The 21,804-nt window shown below is 52.6% G+C and overlaps 1 protein-coding gene across 1 annotated transcript; it reads right to left on the reverse strand.

Annotated features, from left to right (window-relative positions):
* Nucleotides 1-14,392: 14,392 nt before the first annotated feature.
* On the reverse strand, nt 14,393-18,970 carry LOC100825927 (homeobox-leucine zipper protein ROC8). The gene is made up of 9 exons (XM_003570494.4): nt 18,129-18,970; nt 17,916-18,033; nt 17,552-17,737; nt 16,961-17,431; nt 16,765-16,863; nt 16,222-16,651; nt 15,850-16,133; nt 15,629-15,721; nt 14,393-15,539 (listed from the first exon to the last, which is right to left on the reverse strand). The coding sequence occupies exons 1-9, from the start codon at nt 18,239-18,241 to the stop codon at nt 15,192-15,194; spliced, it is 2,142 nt and encodes a 713-aa protein (XP_003570542.1). The 5' UTR covers nt 18,242-18,970; the 3' UTR covers nt 14,393-15,191.
* Nucleotides 18,971-21,804: the final 2,834 nt, after the last annotated feature.

Genomic DNA, 21,804 nt, shown 5'->3' on the forward strand with positions numbered 1-21,804 from the left:
AGGGAGCTGCTCACTCCGGACGGCTTCGCTCTGAGCGCCTTTGGTTCGGTGAACCTGAGGCTTCGTTCCGGCTTTGGGGACGACTTCCTGCTCATGCCGGGGAAGAGTGCGGAGAAGTTGTTCGTCAAGTGGGAGTCCCAGTGGTTTCTTCTTCGGACTTCGAAGACCCGTCTTCGGCACACGGGTGATCTCCCCCGGCACTCTGGGGCCTGAGGTCTCAGGGAGGTGTCTCACCCCGACAATCCTTGGTCGGACGACCTCTGGAAGGTGGCCAAGATCAAGGAGGTATCCGCCGAGAGGAGCTTTCATGACCTCATGGAGGAGATGGTGATGGCGGGACGCTTCATGATGAGGAGCCGTCCGAGGTCCGAGATTGGGGTCCCTCGATCTTTCCGTCCTCCACAGCTCGTCACCGCATGTGAGTGGCGCCCCTCTCCCCTTCGTGCTTTGATTGTTTTCCCTTGTGAAGGTACTTAACAATTTTGGCTTGTCTTTTTCAGCGACGTTTTCCGAGGAGAGGGCGGCGTTGTGGGCCGCACAGCTGATAGGTCCGTACGACGGACCGGAGCACCGCGACTACGAGACCAAGATCAGCGAGAGGGGATGCCACAACATCATCGCGAGGTGCTTCGGGAAGATGGTGCCGGTGCGACAAGACCCAAAGCTTGGTCGCTTCTCCGAGTGGGCGATTGCTACTCCCGCTTGGCCACACCGTCGATGTTGGCGGTGGGGTCCAAGCTGCGGGACTCCTGCGGGAAGGCGGAGGCGGGAACGGCGGTGCTGAGCTTGGCGGTGCCTATCACGCCGGTCCCCAAGATACCTCGTCCGTCGAGCGGATGCAAGAGGAAGGCTCCCCCGACTCCTTCTCCTTCTCTTGACTACGCCCCGGCGGATTCAACAGATCCTGTCGTGGGCGAGTCGAGGTCCCCCGTGAGGGTGACCTTGGATCTGCACACTTGAGCAAGTTCTTCCTCCTTCGAGTCACAAGGTTGAGGCTTTCACTCGCGAGACGGGGCTTCGGCTTCGGAGCGACTCAGTGGTGGAGTTGTCGACCGGAGCCAGCGGTGCGGGCGTCCAGGTGTTCTCCATTGGTCGCGAGCGACCTGAGGAGGATGCTCCTACCTCGGGTGAGTGTCCTTCTCTTTTGGTCACGTCATTCTTTTTCCGAATGATTTTGACATGATCTTCTTGGCTTGTTTTTAGGTGCGAGGGCCACGGAGCCCGGGGTTCTTGAGGGCGAGCCCCCGACTCAAGCGAGGGATGGAGCACTTCCGACGGCCGATGATGGAGCGAGAGACCCTTTCGTGACACTGGAGCTGGTGAGCATCCGTGACTTATCTCCCTTTGTCCTTTGGGTTAGCTTTGTGCTAACTCCCTCTTCTTTGCAGGTGAGGGGTTTGGTCGAGGCCGTGGGTGCCCTTCCTACCCTCAAGACTCAGGTGGGTGTGCTTTCTGCTGTTTTGGACATGGAGATGTCCAAGTCTACCCTTGCCTTGAGTGAGTTGGCTTCAGAGAGGGTGCGGCGCGAGGCCGTAGAGGCTGAGCTTTCCCGCGTTTCTGCGGAGCTTGCGGCCGTGGAGACCAGGGCTCGACTTGCTGAGGAGCACCAGAAGGACGAGATTGCGAGGACCCATCGAGTTGAGGAGGACTTGGTGGTGGCCAACCTTGATAGGGAGCATGCCCGCGCGGAGGCTGCTTCCCTCAAGGTGGAGTTGGCGGCAGCGGGTGACGGCCCGATGCTTGCTCCTCGTGCTTGTCCTCCTCCGGATCGTCGTCTCAAGGTGGTTTCGCTTTTGCTTGCCCAGGCCACCGAGATTCGGGAGACGATGACTTGCTTGAGGAGTGTTCCGCAGCCGGATCTTCCTCCGTGTCGTACGGTGGATGAGGCGAGCAGGGTGCTTACTTCCCAGGTGGAGCTCATTGAGCCTACCGTGAAGAAGTGCCTCCTGAGTACGGGTGCTCGACTTGTTTCGTCGGCGGTTGCAGTAGTCTTGGACGGAGGTGCCGGGATGAGTGGGCTTGAGGGTGAGATGTCTCACGGGGCGAAGAAGTTTCTAGCGGACCAGGGTGCTCCTCTTCGTGCTCGGGCTCAACGCTTCGTGCGTTGCCTTGAGCCCGCTCTTCAGGAGGGTGATGGTGAGGTGTGAGCCTCGTCGCCCTCGGAGGTGGTGATGTACCTCGGCTACTTACTTATGCGATGTTGCATATCTCCACTTGACTTAGCCTCATGGCTAGAATGTTTAGGCTTTTAGTCGAAGAGGTTGTAAGGCAGTTTTTTTGTTGTGTTTCATGCTTCACTATGTAGTCAACATTATCGGAAATGTTAACTTAGCTCAGCATGTATTTCTCATGTTTCACCATGTAGTCGACATTATCGGAAATGTTAACTTGGATCAACATGTGTTTCTCGGAGTACTACATTTCCTTCTTATGAAGTACTATATTTTCTCAGTTTATACAGCTCGCGATCGTTCGCTATGATTACACTTTTGTGTCATCAATTGCTGTCGCCGTTGGGATACGACTTGGCTTCGGTGCCTTAGGCCATGGTTTACGAGCCATGGGTCCTAGTACCCTTGTGAGGCTCGCTATCGATATGCCGGTAGTGATCCGGACATTTCGACCTGCTGTTCGGGAAATTTCATGCGGAATTTTCCCTCTTCGGACTTCAGGAAGCTATACTTTCCCGCGATTATTATGGAGGCTTAACCCGGTTACTATCATGCAGACCCGCGCGCGACATCTCGCATACGGGTAGCATGGTTCTCCGAGGTAAATAAGCTCATGCATAACTCGCTTATTTACGGTTTCCTTACATGTGTTTTAAGGAGCTTCCGGTCCTCGGGAGACTTGGTTCTACTTGGTGGATGGCCTCGAGGCACGCTAGGATCCACCAAGGAACAAGTCGCTAGTAGCGACCTATGTCCGTGGACATTTTTAGAGGATTCTCGGGCCAACGGAGACCTTTCCGCGTTCCTCGGTGAGTGGCACAGGGGTAGCGGCTCTTTTATGACGATGAGTCGTGTGAGTGTCTCGTGTCACTCTTAATTTTTCCTCAAGGACTTGCTTTATTTATCCTTACTTCCTTGTCTTAAAGTATGGCCCGATGGCCACTTACAAGTCTTATGTAGACGTGGCCTCATTGGCGCTTATGATTCCTCGAAGTTTCGTAGGAAAGAGGCCGGTTGGGCGCTGATGATCTCCTTTCGGGAGCGGCAAGGATTGCCCTTGAAAGTCCTCCTTAGGCGTAGAAACGCCGGAGCTTGTCGCCGTTCCAGGCATGGACAAGATTTTGCCCTTTCATATTCTCAAGGTGGTACGCACCATTTCCCAATACTGCAGCGATGCGGTATGGTCCTTCCCATTTAGGGTCGACTTTGCGCTGGAGCTTTGGGTCGACATTCTTTTTCAGTACGAGATCTCCTTGGGAGAAGGCTCGTTCCCGCACCCTTGTGTTGTAGAAGCGTGCGGCGCTTTGCTCGTAGACGGCGTGCCTCATGAGAGCTTTGTCACGAGCTTCTTCCACAAGATCGACCGCCGTCTTGTGATGCTCTTCATTTTTGATGAAGGCAATTGGGGTGGCTTTGTGAAATCATATGTGATGTGTAACATTGGCAAGTGTTTTAGATGAAACATTGATGTGGATACTTTGGATAATATGGATATTTAAGTGATGACATGTATCTTGTTTGGACTTAGTGCTTTGCTAGTGGTGTGCTGATCCATTAGTTTCTTATGTGAAAACATGGCGTGAGTTGTGTGAAACTTACCCTGAGTCAAGTCGTGGACTTGTGCTCGTACTGGTTATTTGTGTGTTCGCTTTCAGGTGTTGCCAGAGCTAGAAAAACGTGGTCGATGACGGGATCGAGAGACGAAGCTTGGGAAGCTGAGATCGAGGATCAAGGTCATGCGGGACGTTCGTGCGAAGGAACAATGGAAGTGAAGGCTACGATGATCCGGAAGGGCACCGGTTTGTCGTATGTCGTTTATACCGGAGATGTACGGTATTGGAGATATTCGATACGTGATGGTCGAGTTTTGAAGACATCACAAGAAGAGTTGATCGCATGAAGTGACATCGAGGTGAACATATGTAGGTCCAGCCGTGACTGGATGAGAGATGTTTAAAGATTAAACAGTAGCGTCATCAAGATGGCATCGGATGGAAAAGTGATCCACATGAAAGTTGTGCGCGTCGTCGAGACGAACAACTTTACATTTGGAGTCATCTCAATCCGAGGTCGTATGCGGGCCCCACGGGCAAAATACTGACCAGGACAGAGGAGTCCGTGTTGGATTCGGATTCGGTTTAGAGTTGCGAATTTTCACTTATAAATAGAGGGCATCCTAGCTAGGGTTTTAGCAAGGACGTGAGAGAACTCAAAGCTTTGGATCTAGATCAATTCTTGGAGAGTTCTTCGATGCATGGTTGCATCTTTTGTAATCGATCGACATCGTTACAATAAAGAGATTCGTTGGCGGTGTTATCTCTGTTCTTCTCGGATCTTCGTGAAATCTTCGTGCTAGATCTTTCTAATACTTTGGTGCAGGTTCATCACAAGTTCATAATACTTTGCTGCAGGTTTATCACGAGATCAAGAGAAGATTGCAATTAATTCATCTTTCTTGTTATTCCTCGAAATTGGTTTTAAATTAATCCTCGTAACTTTCTGTCAGTTGTTACTATTTTGATCATATCTTTTGATTGGTAAGTCCGATTGAGCTGATTCTTGTTGCGTTGGTTAGATAATTTTAATACCTTTATTTTCCATACTCATACATATTTTTTGGTTCATCCAATCAAAAGTTACGGCTGTTTTACTATCACGGACAGAAAGGTGATTTAGGGTTTAAACTTTCGGAAAAAGTTTTAATTTACTTCCGCGCAATCATTCACCCCCCCTCTGATTGCCTATCTCGATCTCACAGGCTTCTTGGAGCCTTTCGACCCGAGGTGAGCGGAACTCGACCTCGGCGGGAAGAACTGCTTCGGCTCCATACACCAAAGAGAATGGTGTTCGGCCCGTGGAACGGCTTACGGAGATGCGTATGCCCCAAACCACACTAGCAAATTCATCTCCCCATGCTCCCCTTGCTTTACTAACCGTGTGCTCTACCCTTCGGCGGAGTCCTTGGAGGATTAGTCCATTTTCCCTTTCGTATGCGTCGTTGCTCTTGGGGTAAGCTACGGATGCGAAATGCAGCTTGATCTCAAGGCATTCGCAAAATTTGATGAATTCCGCACAGTCGAACAATTTGCCGTTGTCCACGGTTAGTTCTCGTGGGACACCATATCGGCATATGATGTTTTACCAGAAAAAAGTTTGAACGGCCTGTGACGTGATCTTGCCAAGCGGCGCCTCTTATATCCATTTGGAAAAGTAATCAACCGTCACCACGAGGTACTTGCAGCCCCCATTGCATGTGGGAAAAGGCCCGAAGAGGTCCATTCCCCAGCGTGCAAATGGCCATGTTATCGGGATATTCTTCAGGAAAGTCACGGGCGCATGGATTGACTTAGCCATTTTCTGGCAAGCTTCGCATTTCCGCAATATGGTGATTGCGTCTTGCACCATGGTGGGCCAATAGAATCCCTGACGTAAGGTTTTTGCCGTGGTGGCCCTTGGCGCAAGATGGAGCTCGGCTCCTCGGTCAAGAGTTATGCACTTAAGCAATGTGGCCGCTCCTTTCTTGTATAGGATGCCGTCGAGGAGGACGTACATCTTGACTTTTGCGAGCAGAGTTTTGGTGCTTGGGCCTTCCGCTTCTTTGTCTACCTCGCCTTTTAAGGCGCAGGTAATCGGTGTCATCCAAGAGGGTGGAGCGTCGATGACCATGCTGGTCTTTGAAGCTTCGTCAAGGGCGTCGGTTTCTTCCTTTATGAATGGGGCGCAAATTACTTAGAAGAATGCACCGGGTGGCAGCGGTTCCTTGGAACCGGCCGTTCGGGCTAACCTGTCAGCCATGTGATTTTTTCCTCGTGGAATGCGTTGCGCCTCCGTGCCCAGGAAATATCGTTCCATCTTGCGAACTTCTTCGATGTATTTCTTCATTCTTTCGTCAAGGCATTGATATGATTTGTCTATTTGGTTTATCACCAGTTGGGAGTCTCCCTGGATGAGAAGGCGTCGGACTCCCATGGCCCTGGCCAGTCGAAGTTCGAGAAGTAGCGCCTCATATTCTGCCATATTTTTGGTGGCATTGAAGTCAAGATGGGCGGCGTACTCCAAGATCTTTCCTTCGGGGCTGATGAGCATAACTCCAGCCCCCGCAGCGTCGAGGCGCTTAGAACCGTCGAACCTCATTATCCAATGTGGTTCGGGGGGCTCGGTCTTGGATGTGATTTCTTCGGGCGAGGCTGGTGGAGCATGCCACTCAGCCACGAAATCAGCCAGGACTTGGGATTTTATGGACGTTCTCGCCGTGAGTTCCAACGAGAAAGGCGCCAATTCCGTTTCCCATTTGGCGATTCTTCCGGTGGCCTCCTTGTTGCCGAAGACTTCCTTGAGTGGGAAGGTAGTTGGCACCATGATGGTGTGGCCCATGAAGTAATGACGGAGCTTTCGAGAGGCCATGAGGAGGGCGTATGCGATCTTCTCGATCTGGGTGTACCGACCCTTTGCTCCTCCCAAAGCTTCGCTCACGTAGTACACCGAGCGTTGTGACCCATCTTCTTCCTTCACGAGTGCTGCGCTTACGGCGACCAGGTCGCGGCGAGGTATAGGAGCAAAGGCTCCCCCTGTTTTGGGCTCGTGAGAAGTGGAGGGGTCGACAAATAGGTCTTGAGCTCTTCGAAGGCCCTTTGGGCTTCGTCGGTCCACTCAAAGTTGTTGAGGCTCCTCAGGGCTTTGAAGAAAGGGAGACCCTTTTCGGCTGACCGGGCGACGAATCGTCCTAGGGCCGTCATTCTTCCCGCTAGGCGTTGCACATCTTTGACGGAGCGAGGAGGTTCCATCTCCAGGATGGACCGAATTTTTTCCGGATTGGCATCGATCCCTCGTTGGGAGACAAGGAAGCCTAAGAGTTTCCCTCCTCAAACTCCAAATGCGCATTTTTTCGGATTGAGCTTCATGCCGTACTTGCGGAGATTGTCGAAGGTTTCACGCAGGTCCTTGGGATGAGTTCCTGCAATTTGACTTTTGATGACGGCGTCATCAACGTATATTTCGGCGTTCCTCCCCAATTGTTCCTTGAGGATGAGGCCGACGAGGCGTTGGAAAGTTGCGCCGGCATCCCTCAAATCAAAAGGCATCCTGCGATAGCAGAATGTGCCGATGGGAGTGATGAAGCTGGTTTTCTTCTCGTCTTCCTTGGCCTTTGGACTTGGTGATATCCTGAATAGGCATCCAAGAAACTCAACCTCTCGCATCCCGCCGTGGAGTCGACCAGTTGGTCGATCCAAGGGAGCGGGTAATCGTCCTTGGGGCACATCTTGTTCAGGTCGGTAAAGTTGACACACATTCGCCACTTGCCGTTGGCCTTCTTCACCAAGACAGGATTGGCTAACCATTCGGGATACCAAACTTCTCGGATTAGCCCGGCGTCGGAAAGTTTGGTGATTTCTCGCTTGATGACCTCGCACCGCTCGGTGGAGAGTTTCCGAAGTTTTTGCTTTACGGGAGTTTTGTCGGGCCTTACGGCGAGGCGATGCTCCATGACGTCGTGCGGGACTCCTCCCATGTCGGAAGGCGACCAAGCGAAGAGATCGGAATTCTTGCGAAGTAGGTCGACGAGTTCTTCCTCGAGTTTACTCGGGAGGTCGGCCCCGATCTTCGCCGTGCGCATGGCGTCTTCTTGGGAGACGCGTACTTCCTTGAGTTCTCCTTCGGGGAGGGGCTTAGGGATGTAGCGCTCTGGGTGATCGGTTTCCGGATGCTCCTGCATTCGAAAGCATGTTGATACTCTTGGATGATTCTCCCTTTTCGGCGCACTTGGTCTCATGGCGGTAGAGGGTCTTCCTGTCAGAAGATTGCTCGCCGCGGACCGTTATCACACATTTTGGGCCCGAGATCTTCATACACAAGAAGTTGTGGTGGACAGCGGCGCAGAGACGATTTAGCGTAGTCCTCCCGAGTATGGCGTTAAAGGAGGCATCCATGTCCACTACGTCGAAGCGCACGAGCTCGGTTTGATGATTTGTGGCGTCCCCGAAGGTCGTGAGGAGCTCAATTTGTCCGAGCGGCTGAATGGACTTCCCCGGTACGAAGCCGGTGAGAGGATAAAGAGGTGGCTGCAACGAGCCGTTCTTGTATCCCCCTTGTGGTTCCATCAGTTTCTTCAAAGTGCTCAGATAAAGGATGTCGGCGGAGCTTCCGCCATCCACCAGAATCTTTTTGAGCTCACAATTGGCGACGATCGCTGTCACAAAGAGAGCGTCGTCGTGCGGGAAGCGTATCCCCTTGGCATCTTCCTCGGTGAAGGTGATTGGCACGCTTGCCCATTTCAGTGGTGGTGTCGAGTTGAAGATTCCCACGACATTGACTTTGCGAGCATACTCCTTGCGCTGTCGCTTTGATCCCCGGCCTGTGGCGGAGCCCCGACTATCACTCCGACGTGATGCGCGGGTTCTTGAAACGGGAGGTCGACTTCCTTAGGTGTCGGGTCAGCCACGAGGACGCTGGCGGGGCGCGGAGCCTTGGCAGTTTTTTAATCCTTGCGCTGGGCCTGCTTTCGTGCCTGGAATTCTTCACAAGCCGCGATGAGAGTGTTGCACTCCTCGGTGCTATGGCTTGCCGAGTTGTGGATGAGGCATCTCCCAGTTCCTCCCTCGGTCGGACGAGGTGGCTTCTTGAGTTGCCAGGTCTTTTGGGATGATGCTTGTCCTTCGATGGTGAAGATTTTCCGGGCTTGGTCGCCGGCGCCCCTTTTCCCCCACCTCCTCTTCTTCTTGGAAGATGAAGCAGGCGCGGGGGGTTTGTCGGACGAGGGAGTTCCTTCGGGAGCGGCGCGTGGCGGGTCCTTCTTAGCAATGTCCCCGTCTTCGCCTCGGGCATATTCCTGCAAGATCCGATAAAGCTCCACGGTCGTCCTTGGAGGATTGCGACTTAGGGCCCGATTTACTTCTCCTTGGATATGGCCTTGCATGCATGCGTCGATCACGGTGGTCGACGGCAGGTTGGCAATTTGGCTTCGTACCTTCACGAATCGATGAAAGAAGCTTCGGAGGGATTCCCCCGGCTTTTGTTTCACCGCGTATAGCTCGTGAGCCTGTACGGGTTTTTTGAAGTTTCCTTGAAAGTTGGCGATGAAGACCTCTTGGAGGCGTTCCCACTAGTGCACGGAGTTCTTCCGCAGGTTATAAAACCAAGTTTGCGCCAATCCAGTGAGCACGAGCGGAAAGAGGTTGCACATCTCGACGGGACCTACCCCGGCGGCCCGTATGGCGGTGGAGTAGACATCCAAAAATTGAAGAGGATTCGACTCCCCGTCGTACGGCCGTATTGTGGATGGCTTGAACCTTGGCGGAAAAGGCGTGTCTTGGATCTCCCGCATGAGCGGGTTGCAGGTCGGCCGATTCTTTTGGTTCCTTCAGTGGCGAGGTCCTCCCTCGTCGCTTTCATTGCTAGAGGGGTCGCTTGAAGAATGATCTCGGCGGTTTCTTGGAGGGTCGGAGCGTCGACGGGAATTCCTTTCGCCGCTGGCACGGGTTACGGATTCCGCCACTTGCTCGTTTCCATGCACGCTGGGGTCTCATTCCCGCGAGGCGCGGCTTGAGGTGGTACCTGGTGGCCGCCTTGTTCGACCCCGACCGGGGGAGCAAGGGGCGCTTGCGGGGCACTCGCAAAGCGAGGTTGATGTTGAGTGTGTGCGACTTGGAGAGCGCCTTGCGGCGGAAGCTCCCAATAACGATGATACCAAGGACCTCCTTGGGCGATCGCGGCGAGCGCCAGTGGAGGTAATCCCGGGTTGGAGGGGTCGTAGGCCGGGACTCCTTGGTTTTCTGGCGCGGATCCTCCCGACGCCACATTGTTTCCTCTTGTAGGTTCCGAGGGCAGGGTCACCACCGGTTGTAGGGAAGGTGGCGCGAAGACCATCGAGCGAGGCATGCCGAGTTCCGTATCCCCTGCAAGGGCGGCAACCGTAGGCAACTCGCCGATCCTTGCCACTACGTTGGTGAGTGTCGAGGGACCTCCTACGACGGTTTCGAGCACCTCGGTTCCTTCCGGGACAGCCGGTAGCGGAGGGGCGACCGTGACTTCTGTCGTGGCGACCATGCTTGCGGCGACGTCCGGATTGGTGAGGGTTCCTTCTTCCTCGGGAGCCCCCGAGGCACTTGCTTTCTTCGTTTGCAACTGTGTAGACTTCGCGGCAAGTTGGAGACCCGATGAAGTAGGCTTCGTCAGGGCCATTAAATCTTCAATTGCGGCGAGGGTTCCCCACGGTCGTCACCACTGTTGTTGTTCTCGACAACAATTAGAGTAAGGGGTGCCAATGCTCGATGGCACAAGTGCGGGTATAAAAGTAGGGCGTGTACGCCGGACTTATAGCGAAGGTCGCCGTACAGTTGGACAAGTTGACACGTCGATATTTTTTGAATAGGTTTGGTCGACCCTGTGGGTGCGACTTAATCCTATGTTAGGAAAGGCTTCGAGGGGGTGGTTAGCCAAGGGTTTGGGCCGAGCGGATCTTCCCAAGACACCTTTTGGCGAGAGGTTCGTCGGAGCCGCCTCGTACTTCAACCGAACGCGTCTTTTCAAGTATCGATGTTAGGATACCCTCGAAACTCTAACCCAACCCCTTCTCCTTCGAGCCCGTGCCAACCCAGGTTAGTTCGGTGCCTCGAAACTAGAGTCCCCTAGAAGGCTTCCTTGAGGCCGATCGACTTTCAGTCGAGAGCGGCGCGCGAGAGCGAACCTTAGAGGGAGCACTCTAGCCCTCTCCCCATGAGTTTATTCAAGTGAGAGTGAATAATAAATGCCCCCATGGGGGGTATTTATAGCCTAGGGGTTCATGACAAAAGACCATGGCTACCCTTGAGGGAGAGAGAAAAGTGGGCGCAAAGTGGTAAAAGTAGCTCCTTGGTTCATAACTTTTGTGTGCACCATGTGAGAAAAGTGGGACTTGGTCTATGGTCCACCATGAACTAAGGGCCCCCTCCTCACGCCTTTATTGCCGCCTACTCTAGCTCATTTGACCATTTGATTATGGCATGAGAGGTTTGACTTGTTGACTTGTCTTTTTTTGTCACGTAGGATTGACCATGCCACGTGGGCGTCTTGACTCATGCTTGGGAAATGTTGACTTAGTCGTCGCCACGTAGGATTTACGGTCCGGCCCATATAAGGGTTTTTACTACAACAATAGTCATTTTGATATATGAAAATTGTTTAATACGCTAGTTTAGAATATGACCGATGTTAGGGGAAAAAAATATCATGGCAAATCAAAATAATAATTCATCTCATTGATCTATCCTCCGGTGCGAGTGGACATATATTAATTACTCCTTGCTTCTCATATTAACTGACTTTCTATTACATGTATCTAGACGTTTTTTAGACATGGATACATTCATATTTGAGCAAATTTAAGTTATTTATAAGACGACGGAGGGAGTAGTTAATTAACTGCAGGGTTTCTGAATTGCATCGATCGTCTGTCTCTGAACGAAGATACTCCACTGCTAACTTTTTCATGGACTTGTAAAAACTTAAACACACCTGTAGCAGGACTAGCACGAGAGCACGTACCGCTGCTTAGTGCAATTCAATACTGCTGCTTACTTCTACTACCATCGAGTGTGGTGGCTCCACAATGATTTTCAAGGATCTGCATTTACCCCAACAAACTGCATTTTTCTCTCTCGCAGAGACGCAGAGAGCCAGCCGGCCCGGGTCTGGTGCGTGGCTTAATAAATTAACGGCATTGAAGATAGCTAGCCCCCATTTGGAGGTCATGAATGCCTCTGTTTATTGGGATCGATTGCACATTCAACTTACGTGCAAGCAAGAGGCAGTGTTGTTTCCATCAGCATCGCGGCAATTCTACTACCAGTCGATCGACGACCAACCCGGGGATAAGCCTCAAAATGCAATGCAAGAAATATACTACTCCGTAGGAGTATAATGTACTTGTACGTCGTCTCGCACGCATAAACCTACGTCAAGGCCGGATACGTACTCGATCGTCTTCAGTTGACAAACGACAAAAGCTTGCTCGCTGCATAATTAACTTAGCCGGCGGCAATAATTAGACTAGACATGCTTATACGTCTTGGCAAATAATTCGTTCCGCCCTCACTTTTGGATTCAACTTTGTTAATCATGCATGCAGTCAGTTGCATGCGTGACTGTTCTTTACCCGTCGATGACCGTGCGTTGGTCCGAATTTGCATAATCGCTGAATGCTACCCTAGCTAGCTGCATGCATGCATGCATGGATGCGTCGACGACCGCATGCAGCCACGTACGCAAACACAGTACACACCTCAGCTCAGAGTCTCAGACCACACTTCTAGCTTAGCCACCAGTGAGCTAGTGGAATCATGGAGTAATCAATCTCAAGGACCAGGCTAGCTAGCTCGATACGGCGGCTACAGTCTACTGCATCTGCATGCATGCATGTGTGCCCCTTTTTTTCAATTAAGATTTGGCGCGCGACGCATTCCTGAGGAGGGTCTCGAGGACGAGCAGGAGTACGTGCTTCATTAGCGGTGCGCGATCACCGAGATACGATCGACTGTGACAGCCGGGCTGCATGCATGCAGCCGGTCAGGTGGACCAGCTGGGCAGAGAGATAAGGGCTAGCTCGATCGACTGCATGCATGCATGCATGGCCAGCTTAATTGACCTTGCGATGCATGCATGTTGCGCGCGGAGAACACACGTACGTACTGACGTACACTGTCGTACCATCGATCTTGTGTACACGTACGTATCCATGGCCAGCCAACGCATATATGCATGTTTCATCGACGTAACTGGGACCATGCGTGAATCGCGCGCATGCAATCATTAGCTAGAAATTGGATCATGAACTGGATCGATGTCCACACACGGCGGCCGGGTCCAAGCAAGCTAGCTCACCTTGTGGTGTGGATTGTCTACTTGTCTTAATTAAGCTGACAGTATTGCAATGTACGATTACACGTAAATTGCATGCATATGATCGAGCAAATAGCTGGAGCCTTCGAGCTGAGCTTGGGGTTCACAGAGGGCACACGTACTCGATGCGCGCGCGGTTCTCCTGCTAAGTTTGGATCGAGTACCATACATAAACAAAACAAACTGCTATAAAAAAGGAGAGTCGCTGAAATTTTGGGTGTCGTCGTACTGACAGGCTGACCGCGTCTTCGTCTTCGTCGAGCTGGACTGCTAATGTGCACTGCCCTCAAAAATAAATAAATCAAACGGGCATGCACGAGTAGACTTGACTACGTACACATTTTCTGGATCGCATTACGAGGTCCGTACGTACTTAATCACCTCTGGCATCCTGCTGCAATTTGCAATTAACCATCGATCGCATCATGCATGCACACGAAGACGAGTACAGTACGTCTTCTTCGACCACGACCCGGCATGCGGTACGTACGTACGTAGGTCTCGCTTGATTTGCTAAAGCCAGTAGTAGACGACACACACATCATGCAATTAATCCCTCCCCGGCATTCAAGACGGCCCAACGACAATTTCAAAACCCTGCGAGAAGACAGTGCAACCGCAATTACGAGCTCCTCGCTGTCGCATCACTATGGCGAACTCATAGGCGCTCCCCTATTCAGCACGTACTAGTAGTGCCGTACCTACACATGTTCTTGTTATCTGGCCAAAAAAGCTACTCGTGTGAAAAATGGAAAACACGAAAGGCCACCCATTCCCCGCAAAAATAGAAGAAAAAAAAAGCACGTGTTACACACAGCCCACAATTAGCTAATCGGGATCATGCAGTTTTCTATTTTGTTTTTTAGAAACAGCTCGGCGTGTGTGGGCGCATACGCATAACGTCTCGAAGCTGATCGGCCAGGGTGGTGGCAACTCAACTCAACCACCAACATTGAAGGGGCAAATTGAAAGGGGGTTGATCGAGTGATCAATGCCATGCAAATGCTGCTGCTGCAAGGGAGTAAACCCAACTGGCGCAGTGGCCTAACGCGGGCCCACTTGACAGCCTGCGCTCTGCGGGCTCTTTCAAGTTCGAACACCACAAACATGCACGTACGTACACGCCCTGCGCCGGACACAGAAACTGTAATAACTACCACTACTGTGCACGCACGCATGTCAGTGTCGATCGATCACAACGCTAAGCTAGGGAGTACTCCCTCTCGTTCTAAATTCTTAACTCAAATTTGTTCAAATATGAATGTATCTATTCTTAAAAAATGTTTAGATACATGTAATATTTCGAGAACAATTTAGAATCGAAATGAGTAGTAAATAAGACAGTCACATAAGCAATGATGAGAGAGGTTCCACAGGCCAATTAAACAAGCTAGCAGCGAACTGAACCGAGAAAGAAAGTAAAGAAAGTGAACAATGCACACTGGCTCCTCCAGCCTTACGTACATACAGCACTCCTTTGGGGAAAAAAATTGAATGTTCATTGAAGGCTTTTACATTGATGGGACAGAAGTCAATACCCGAACCATACCATTCATCTCCTCTCTGCTGCAACGACAACTACGGTAGTGAAGCGGGAGCAAGAGTTACTAGTAAAAGAGTGGCGATTATATCAGAAGAAGCATGCAGCAAAAGAGGAACGGGACAGGCATGGTGCGTTCTTGACTCCTTCGGGTTCATGCAAAGCCTCCATGCATGGCGATTACGAGTAGTAGAGATAGAAAGATATGCATGCTTGGCAAGCAAACTCCAAATAACCAAACGTGACGAGACTTGGACCCTGCAAATGAAGAGATCATCATAGCGGAGTAGACACCTAAACGAGATAGGAAGAAGAAGAAGAAGAAGTGTGGACCGGCTGAGGGAGGGGATCGAATTGGGCATAGATGGATGGACGGATGGATGGATCAAACTGCATGCAGGCGGCGGCGGCAGCGGATGAACCCCAAGCGAGGGACACCACGCAGATCTAGCTTTCGTAGGTGCGATGCAAGGGGATGGGAGAGAAGAGAGATGGAGAGATCTAGAGCATTCAAGGCTTTCAAACCAACCAAAAACTCTGGACGCATGAATGCATTGTGGGGGAGAATTCACTTGTGCGTGCATGCATGCAGGGATGGGGAACTCAAATCAATGGGTGGTGGTGGAGCAATTCAAGGCGGCCTTGATTTGCTCGACGGTGGTGCCGATGAGGCTGTTGACGGTGGCGACGGACTCCTCGTTGAGCCTGGACGACGGCAGGCTGCTGACGAGGATCTGGAACGCCACGGTGACGAGCGACCCCGAGCCGGGGCCGCCGCTGCCGTCGGGGAGGATGGTGAACCCCGAGGGAAGCAGCGGGATCGCCGACGGGTCCTCGCCGCTCATCACCACGTTGGCCGCCGGGAGGTCGATCGGCGCGTACACCACCTGCGACCCCGTCGCGTCCGTGCTGCTCTCCTGCAGGATCAGCATGCTGTTCTGGCTCGCGTTCAGGCCCTGCACATATCGATCCCCCGTCAGACTGCATTACTTCGACGCCATTGGGGCATTGGGGGCAAGTTAAACTAGTATGAGATGATGGTTACTCTGAGCAAGGAGATGGAGCTCGCGGCCGGGTGCGAGCCGTTGGGGATGCGCGACACCTCCTGGACCGGGTTCCCGTGCGACAGCACGTCCCACTGCACGCAAAAGAACACACGATCGAGACATGTCAATTTATCTCCGTTTACGTACGTGACAACATGCAGATTAAGGAATTGAAGGAACTAGAGTAGCATAATGGCAGGATTTGAATTGGTTTTGGGACCTGGGATCGTGTGTTCTCGTCGCGGACGAAGGCGTAGACGCGGTCGCAGGGGACGGGGAGCCAGATGGATGTGGCGGCGCTGAGCACGACGCCGTTGGGCTGCCCCGGGTCCGTGCTCCGGTGCACCATGACGCGCACCCCGACGTCGTCGCCGCCGCCGCCGCTCGACCCCGGGCCCGAAAGCGTCGTCCACCGGTGCGCCTGCGACGCGCTCAGGCTCCCGCAGAAGCTGCTCACCATCCGCTCCGACAGCCTCATCATGCTCCTCTTCCCTTCCGCCGTCACTACAATCCCATTCAACATCAAACTCAACTCGATCCAAAATGTCATCGCTCATCAAGATCATATATATATGAACGGTATATGAGTTACCTCCGGCGGCGATGTCGCGGTGCGGCATCGAGGCGGCGACGAGACACGCGTGGCGGTCGCAAGCCCTTTGGAGCGCCGCGAGCCACCGGTGCGCGCCGAATGCCGCGCCGCTGAGGACGAGGTCGCGGTAGAGCGGGTTGATGGGGTTCTTGTTGTCGCCCTCCGTGGTCTCCATGTGTTCCACCCAGGTGACCTTGGAGTATCCGTTGGACATGTCGGCGATGAGGCATCCGGACGGGAGCTTCCGCGCGCGGGCTTGCGGTGGCGCGCCGTAGTACCGGGACGCGGCGGCGTGGTCGCGCTGCTGCAGCAGGTCCACGGACACGTCCGCGACCGCCCACAGCCCTTGCTCGATCTGCCGGCAGTAGCGCAGGAAGCACAGCTCCCGCGTCGGCACCACCGGCGTCATCACGTGCAGCTCCTCCTGCATCTGCCGCCACCGGAAAGTGTAATGTAACTCTCTCTCTCGATTCATATCGCCCGGATGATTGATCATGATGCAATGCAGAGGAGCAATAGACTTAGTTTTGCTGATGATCTTACCAGAACCAAAGACTCGCTCCGGCCGGCCATGCCGCTGACGAGGACGTCCACCGTGCGCGCCTTGGCCACGATGGTGGGGAAGAAGTCCGCCCATTTGCTCTGACACCACCACCAACAACAATGGCGCCAGTCCATGAAGATGTCGATCGGAGATTAAAAAAAATGCACGGGGACGAAACTGGGAAGCCGTGCTCACCGAGTCCATGAAGATGTCGACGAGGGCGTGGGCGGGCAAGAGCACGAGGCAGGAGTCGCGGGAGCCCTCGACGTGCACATCAGGCCCGCGGCTGCCGCCGGGCTTGCCGAAGACGGTGTCGTAGGCGTCGACACTGAGCACCTCCCGGCAGCATCCGCCGTTGTCGGCCTTGGCCCAGACGTGGTCGCCGGCCTGCGCGAGCCGGATGAGCTCGTCCATGGCCCTGGTGGCCATGTCGGCCATCATGGGCCGCTCCATGTCCGAGACGGGTTGGAACGCCGCCGGCATCCCAGACGACGAGCCGCCGCCGCTGAGGAGGTCCAGGTCCAGCGACGGGCCGCCCATGGCCGCTGCGGCGGCGCCCATGGACAGGTCCAGTGACGACATGGACAAGGACTGCTGCATCGACGACGGGAGCTGCGTGATGGGGCGGCCCAGGTACTTGGACGTCAGGCTCGACACCCTGTCAAGCTGCAAGAATCGACGCGCCGATTAGGAAGGAATGCCGATAGCGGCAGGTAGGTGGAGAGCACAGTACAGACGATGGGCGCGCGGCGGCGGCCATTAAAGGGCATAGGCTAGCTGGCTTGCCTCTTCTTTGAGGTGGGCATTCTCCATGCGGAGCTTGTGCTCGTCGAAGTAGTCGTCGTTGGTGTGAGGCCCGCCGCAGGTGGGGCAGATGACGTTCTTGAGGGCCTCACGCATGGCGATGTTCTCGCACCGGATCTTGTCGTTCTCCGCGCGCAGGAAGCAGTTGTCAGCACGCTCGTGCTGCGCCTGAAAAATGAAAGCTTGCATTTGCATCATCCCCTCCGACGTCAAACCCCAAAAGAAGCAACGCCGAAATTAAATTAATGGCCGCCGTCTCACTCGGCAATTAACAGAAGGGATTTCAAGAATCAAACCCACGAAAAGAGAATCAGAGTGATGAATGTGGACGTATGTATATACATACCTTCATCTGCGTCCGGCGGTTCTGGAACCAGAACTTGATCTGCCGGGGCTCCAGCCCCAGCTCCCGGCTCAGATGCATCCTCTGGTTCTCGTCCGGGTGCGGGCACTCCTTGAACGTCCTGCGCACACACAAGAAATCAATCAACTCATCAATCAAAGCGCCCAAGGAAGAATCAAAGGACTCGTAGCAAGGGGAATCGGAAGAAGCGCGTACGCCTCGAGCTGCTGAATCTGGCGCGGGGTGTGGCGGTGGTATCTCTTCTTCCGGCGCTGGGCGACGGCGGCGTCGGAGCCCGCCGCCACGGCCAGGTCGTCGCCGTACTCCATCTTTCGCGGCCGCACGGAATTGAGCACCCCGATCAGCCGGCCGGCGCCTCGATCTCCAGGAGGAGCACCTTAATTTGGAGCGTATATGGTGAGCGATCGATCCGGGGGAAAGAATCAAGAATGTGGCTTCTCGCCGCCAGAGAAGACTACCCGATCCAGTATTAAACCGGTGCTACTATCCTACAACTACTACGATGGATCGACGGAAGGCTAGTGCTAGTACCACTTCCTTACTCCTAGGCGCTATATAGCCGGCCTCGCGAAGCAACAACAACGGGAGCGCGCGCTGGGGTTGCGCTGTAGTAGTCTGTACTGCTGCTACGAGAGCAGTAATGTAAGCTCTGGTCCTGGCGAAGCAGAAGCAGTAAACATACAGCTCAGGGAAGAGGACGAGGTCGAGTGGCTTATTAAGCCAGAGGAGAAGAAATCAAATGAAAATCAGCGTCGTCTCTTCTTTTCCTCGCTAAACTTCTCGGATTCAGGATCCAGGACCCCCATTGCTCATCTCTCTCCTTAACTCCCGAGACCTCGCGCTCTTGGATTTGCGTACGTTGGCCCGTTGTATGTATGTGTACGAGTACTGGGAGGAGTACGTACAGTACACTGTGGTGGTAGCTAGGAGGAGGAGCAATAACCGATGCGAATTAAGAGCCGGAGTATTTAAAAACCCGGGGCCCTGCCTGCGAGTGCTCGGCTCGCTTCGAGGCCTCTCTCTCCTTTCTTTCTTCCGGCCGTCCGTCGCAAGCCCCCCTCTGTCACTCTCTCGGGCTTGGGTGGGAACAGCTGGAGCCATTTATGGCCCGGCCCAAACGGGTCGGGTCTGTTGACTTTCTCTGCCCCAACCCTCCACCCGCTCTACACTGCACGCCGCTGCACTCTACTCTCTACTACTCCCACTGTTCCCTGTTCCTTTCCTGTACACTATGCTAATCCCATTCTTGATGCGGTTTGGAACCAAACAATGACTGTTCATATTGACGTGTATTTGCAGTAAGGAGGAAAAAAACAGCATGATAACTGATACATTTTGCACGTGTATTTGCAGGAACGGGGAAAAAGAAAAAGAAATCATCGTCTAGCTTATCCGGCCATGACAAGGCTCCGCTTGCCTTTGGAGTTTGGGGTAATTAACGGGCCGGATCCTGGCACCCAAGAGGAGCCGGTGGATGGAGACCGGAGCCTGAAAAGGACATAGCCCGAGACATTAAATTGTCGCTGCATCCCAAATGCGATAATGGCATCGGGATCCAGAACCAAAAGATTGAACTCATCACTTCCTTCTGTGGAGGTTTTTGGAAAGATCGATCTCATCGTCTCTCTCTCTCACACACACGGCAGCAGAGCAAAAGCGGACCGGCGTGTTGGCATTTCTATGCATGGGAGTTTTGATTTGGATGCGCCAGCCGTGATTAAAAAACGTGAGCTCGCGAAATCCAGGTGCTTCCGAACCTAAGATTCCGTGATCTCGGGCTCTAGGATCGTAAAACTTTTGGGCGCACGCACGATGGGCTTGTCCAGTTGTTTTTATCATTCGTGGTCAGCTCCATCTGGTACTAGTCCATTGACTATATTACTCCATATTTCTTCTTGGACGTTGATTTGCTTACAAGTTTTGCTCCCCATCGGGAGGCGTGTTTGGTTGACACTCTATCCCCCCTTGATTTTATAACATCTGGTGGTGTATCTAACTGGAAGTGCACACTCACACTCATACTAGTAGTACTAGCAGTCATCTAAAACTGGAGCAGTACATCAAAGGGGGTAACGCCGATGTGATGTGAGGAAACATTGACCTTGTACTGGCATAAATAGTTCCTAGTACGTCATGACTAGATGTCTAGACCCAGTCACTTGATTGATTTATCTTCCCTAAAAATGTTGCTAGTACATGGAATTATTCTGATGAACTTTTCCATCTCCGAGGCATGTACACCACAGATGAAAGCCCAAATGGGTCGATATGAGTGTGACTGAACTCATGACTCCTACCAAAATACTGCAAGAAGCAAAAGTTCTCGTTTTAAAGAACTGCAACGGTACTCTTGACCTGACGAGCGAGATTTAATTTTGAGAACAGCGAAACCATGTTGATTTATTTTGGTGATAAAGACAACCAAATGCTGGTTGTTGTTGTTGTTGTTAACTTTGTTATGATTGTGATGGCCCCTTGAGAGGTGATGTTGTACAGCTATTTTCCAGGTTCCCATTTACTCCACACGATTCATTGCTTGGCACACTCTTCATTATTTCCCTCTTAAATGTTGATATCCTGTGCACGTCAATTGAATTCATTCGGCCGAGTTCTAGGTGGATGGACGTATTTATCACGGAGTAATAATCTCTCCTGCAACCGCGCAACAATGATGAACATGTTGGCATCTTATCTTACGCGTCAAAGAAGACCTGTACCAGCACTAGACACTCATTATTTGAGCAGGAAAGAGGAGTTGATATAGTTAATCTGATTTAGACTTATTTGGAGTTGCACAATAATATTTGCCTACACGTTGCTCTTGTCCTTATCACCACGAATGAAAGGTGCGCCTATCTATGGACTAAATGGAGTACTTCTTAACTTAACTATATTAAAGAGCGTTGCACAAGATTAACATCGGTCGCCATCGATCAATGAAGAGATTTGCTGCCATTTCGAGGGTGGCATTTGCGGCTCCCGAATCTGCACACAATTAACAACGGGGCAGGTGCATGCAGCAGCCAGGCGCAGGTTGATGTTGAGGAGGAGTTGACGGTGGTGGTGGAGCCAGTGAAATTTACCATTTCCAGTTTGCCCATGCCCCCGCCCTGCCCGTCTGTCCCCTGGCTAGCATGCAGCTTGTGATGTGACAATTGAGAAACGTGACATCTCCAAGTCGTCACGATGGTACGCGTACATTATATCTCAGCCCGAGAAAATCCCGTCTTCTCTGGCAGTCGGAACAACTGCACGTTCTTAAATCATCCAACTTACTCTCATGGTGCCAAGGATAAGTTTTTTTTTTTAACATCGGATCAGTTAATTAGCGTTGCTCGGTCAAAGCTGGACGGAGGTCTACGGACGTACGTACGCAGCAAAAGCATGTCTGTACGTACTCGACGGTGGTACACGATGGCACATAAAGACGGTGGACGGGGTGCCTCCCATGATCCCATCAGGTGCGTCTCCATGGACATCGTCGACCAGACCCCAGACGAGCTAGGATGAATACGGTAATTCGGTATTCCGGAGAACTCAAGAAGATGCTCGTCAGCATGTGTGCAAGGTCGATGCTGGAAATGGAACGTAGTGCAGGTACCATACCAGTACACCGCATTTACGAGATGCCATGTTTTTTTTTTCCTTCTGTATTTATTTTATTTATTATCATTAGGGTGCTCGTGGTAGGCGGAATTGGGCCGAGGATTGGGTTATCGGAGTAGACTGAGCGGAATGGACGCGTGGTTTGCGTTTGCTTCGATGTGCCACGCTTCTCGGCCTAGTTACCTTTCTTCTCCCCACTTGGGCTGCTATTCCTCGTAGGATCGCTGACCCCGGGTGACCCATGTCACCAAGTCACCAACGGTTC

This window comes from Brachypodium distachyon, chromosome 3 (assembly GCF_000005505.3).
Source record: "Brachypodium distachyon strain Bd21 chromosome 3, Brachypodium_distachyon_v3.0, whole genome shotgun sequence".
Taxonomy (NCBI): domain Eukaryota; kingdom Viridiplantae; phylum Streptophyta; class Magnoliopsida; order Poales; family Poaceae; genus Brachypodium; species Brachypodium distachyon.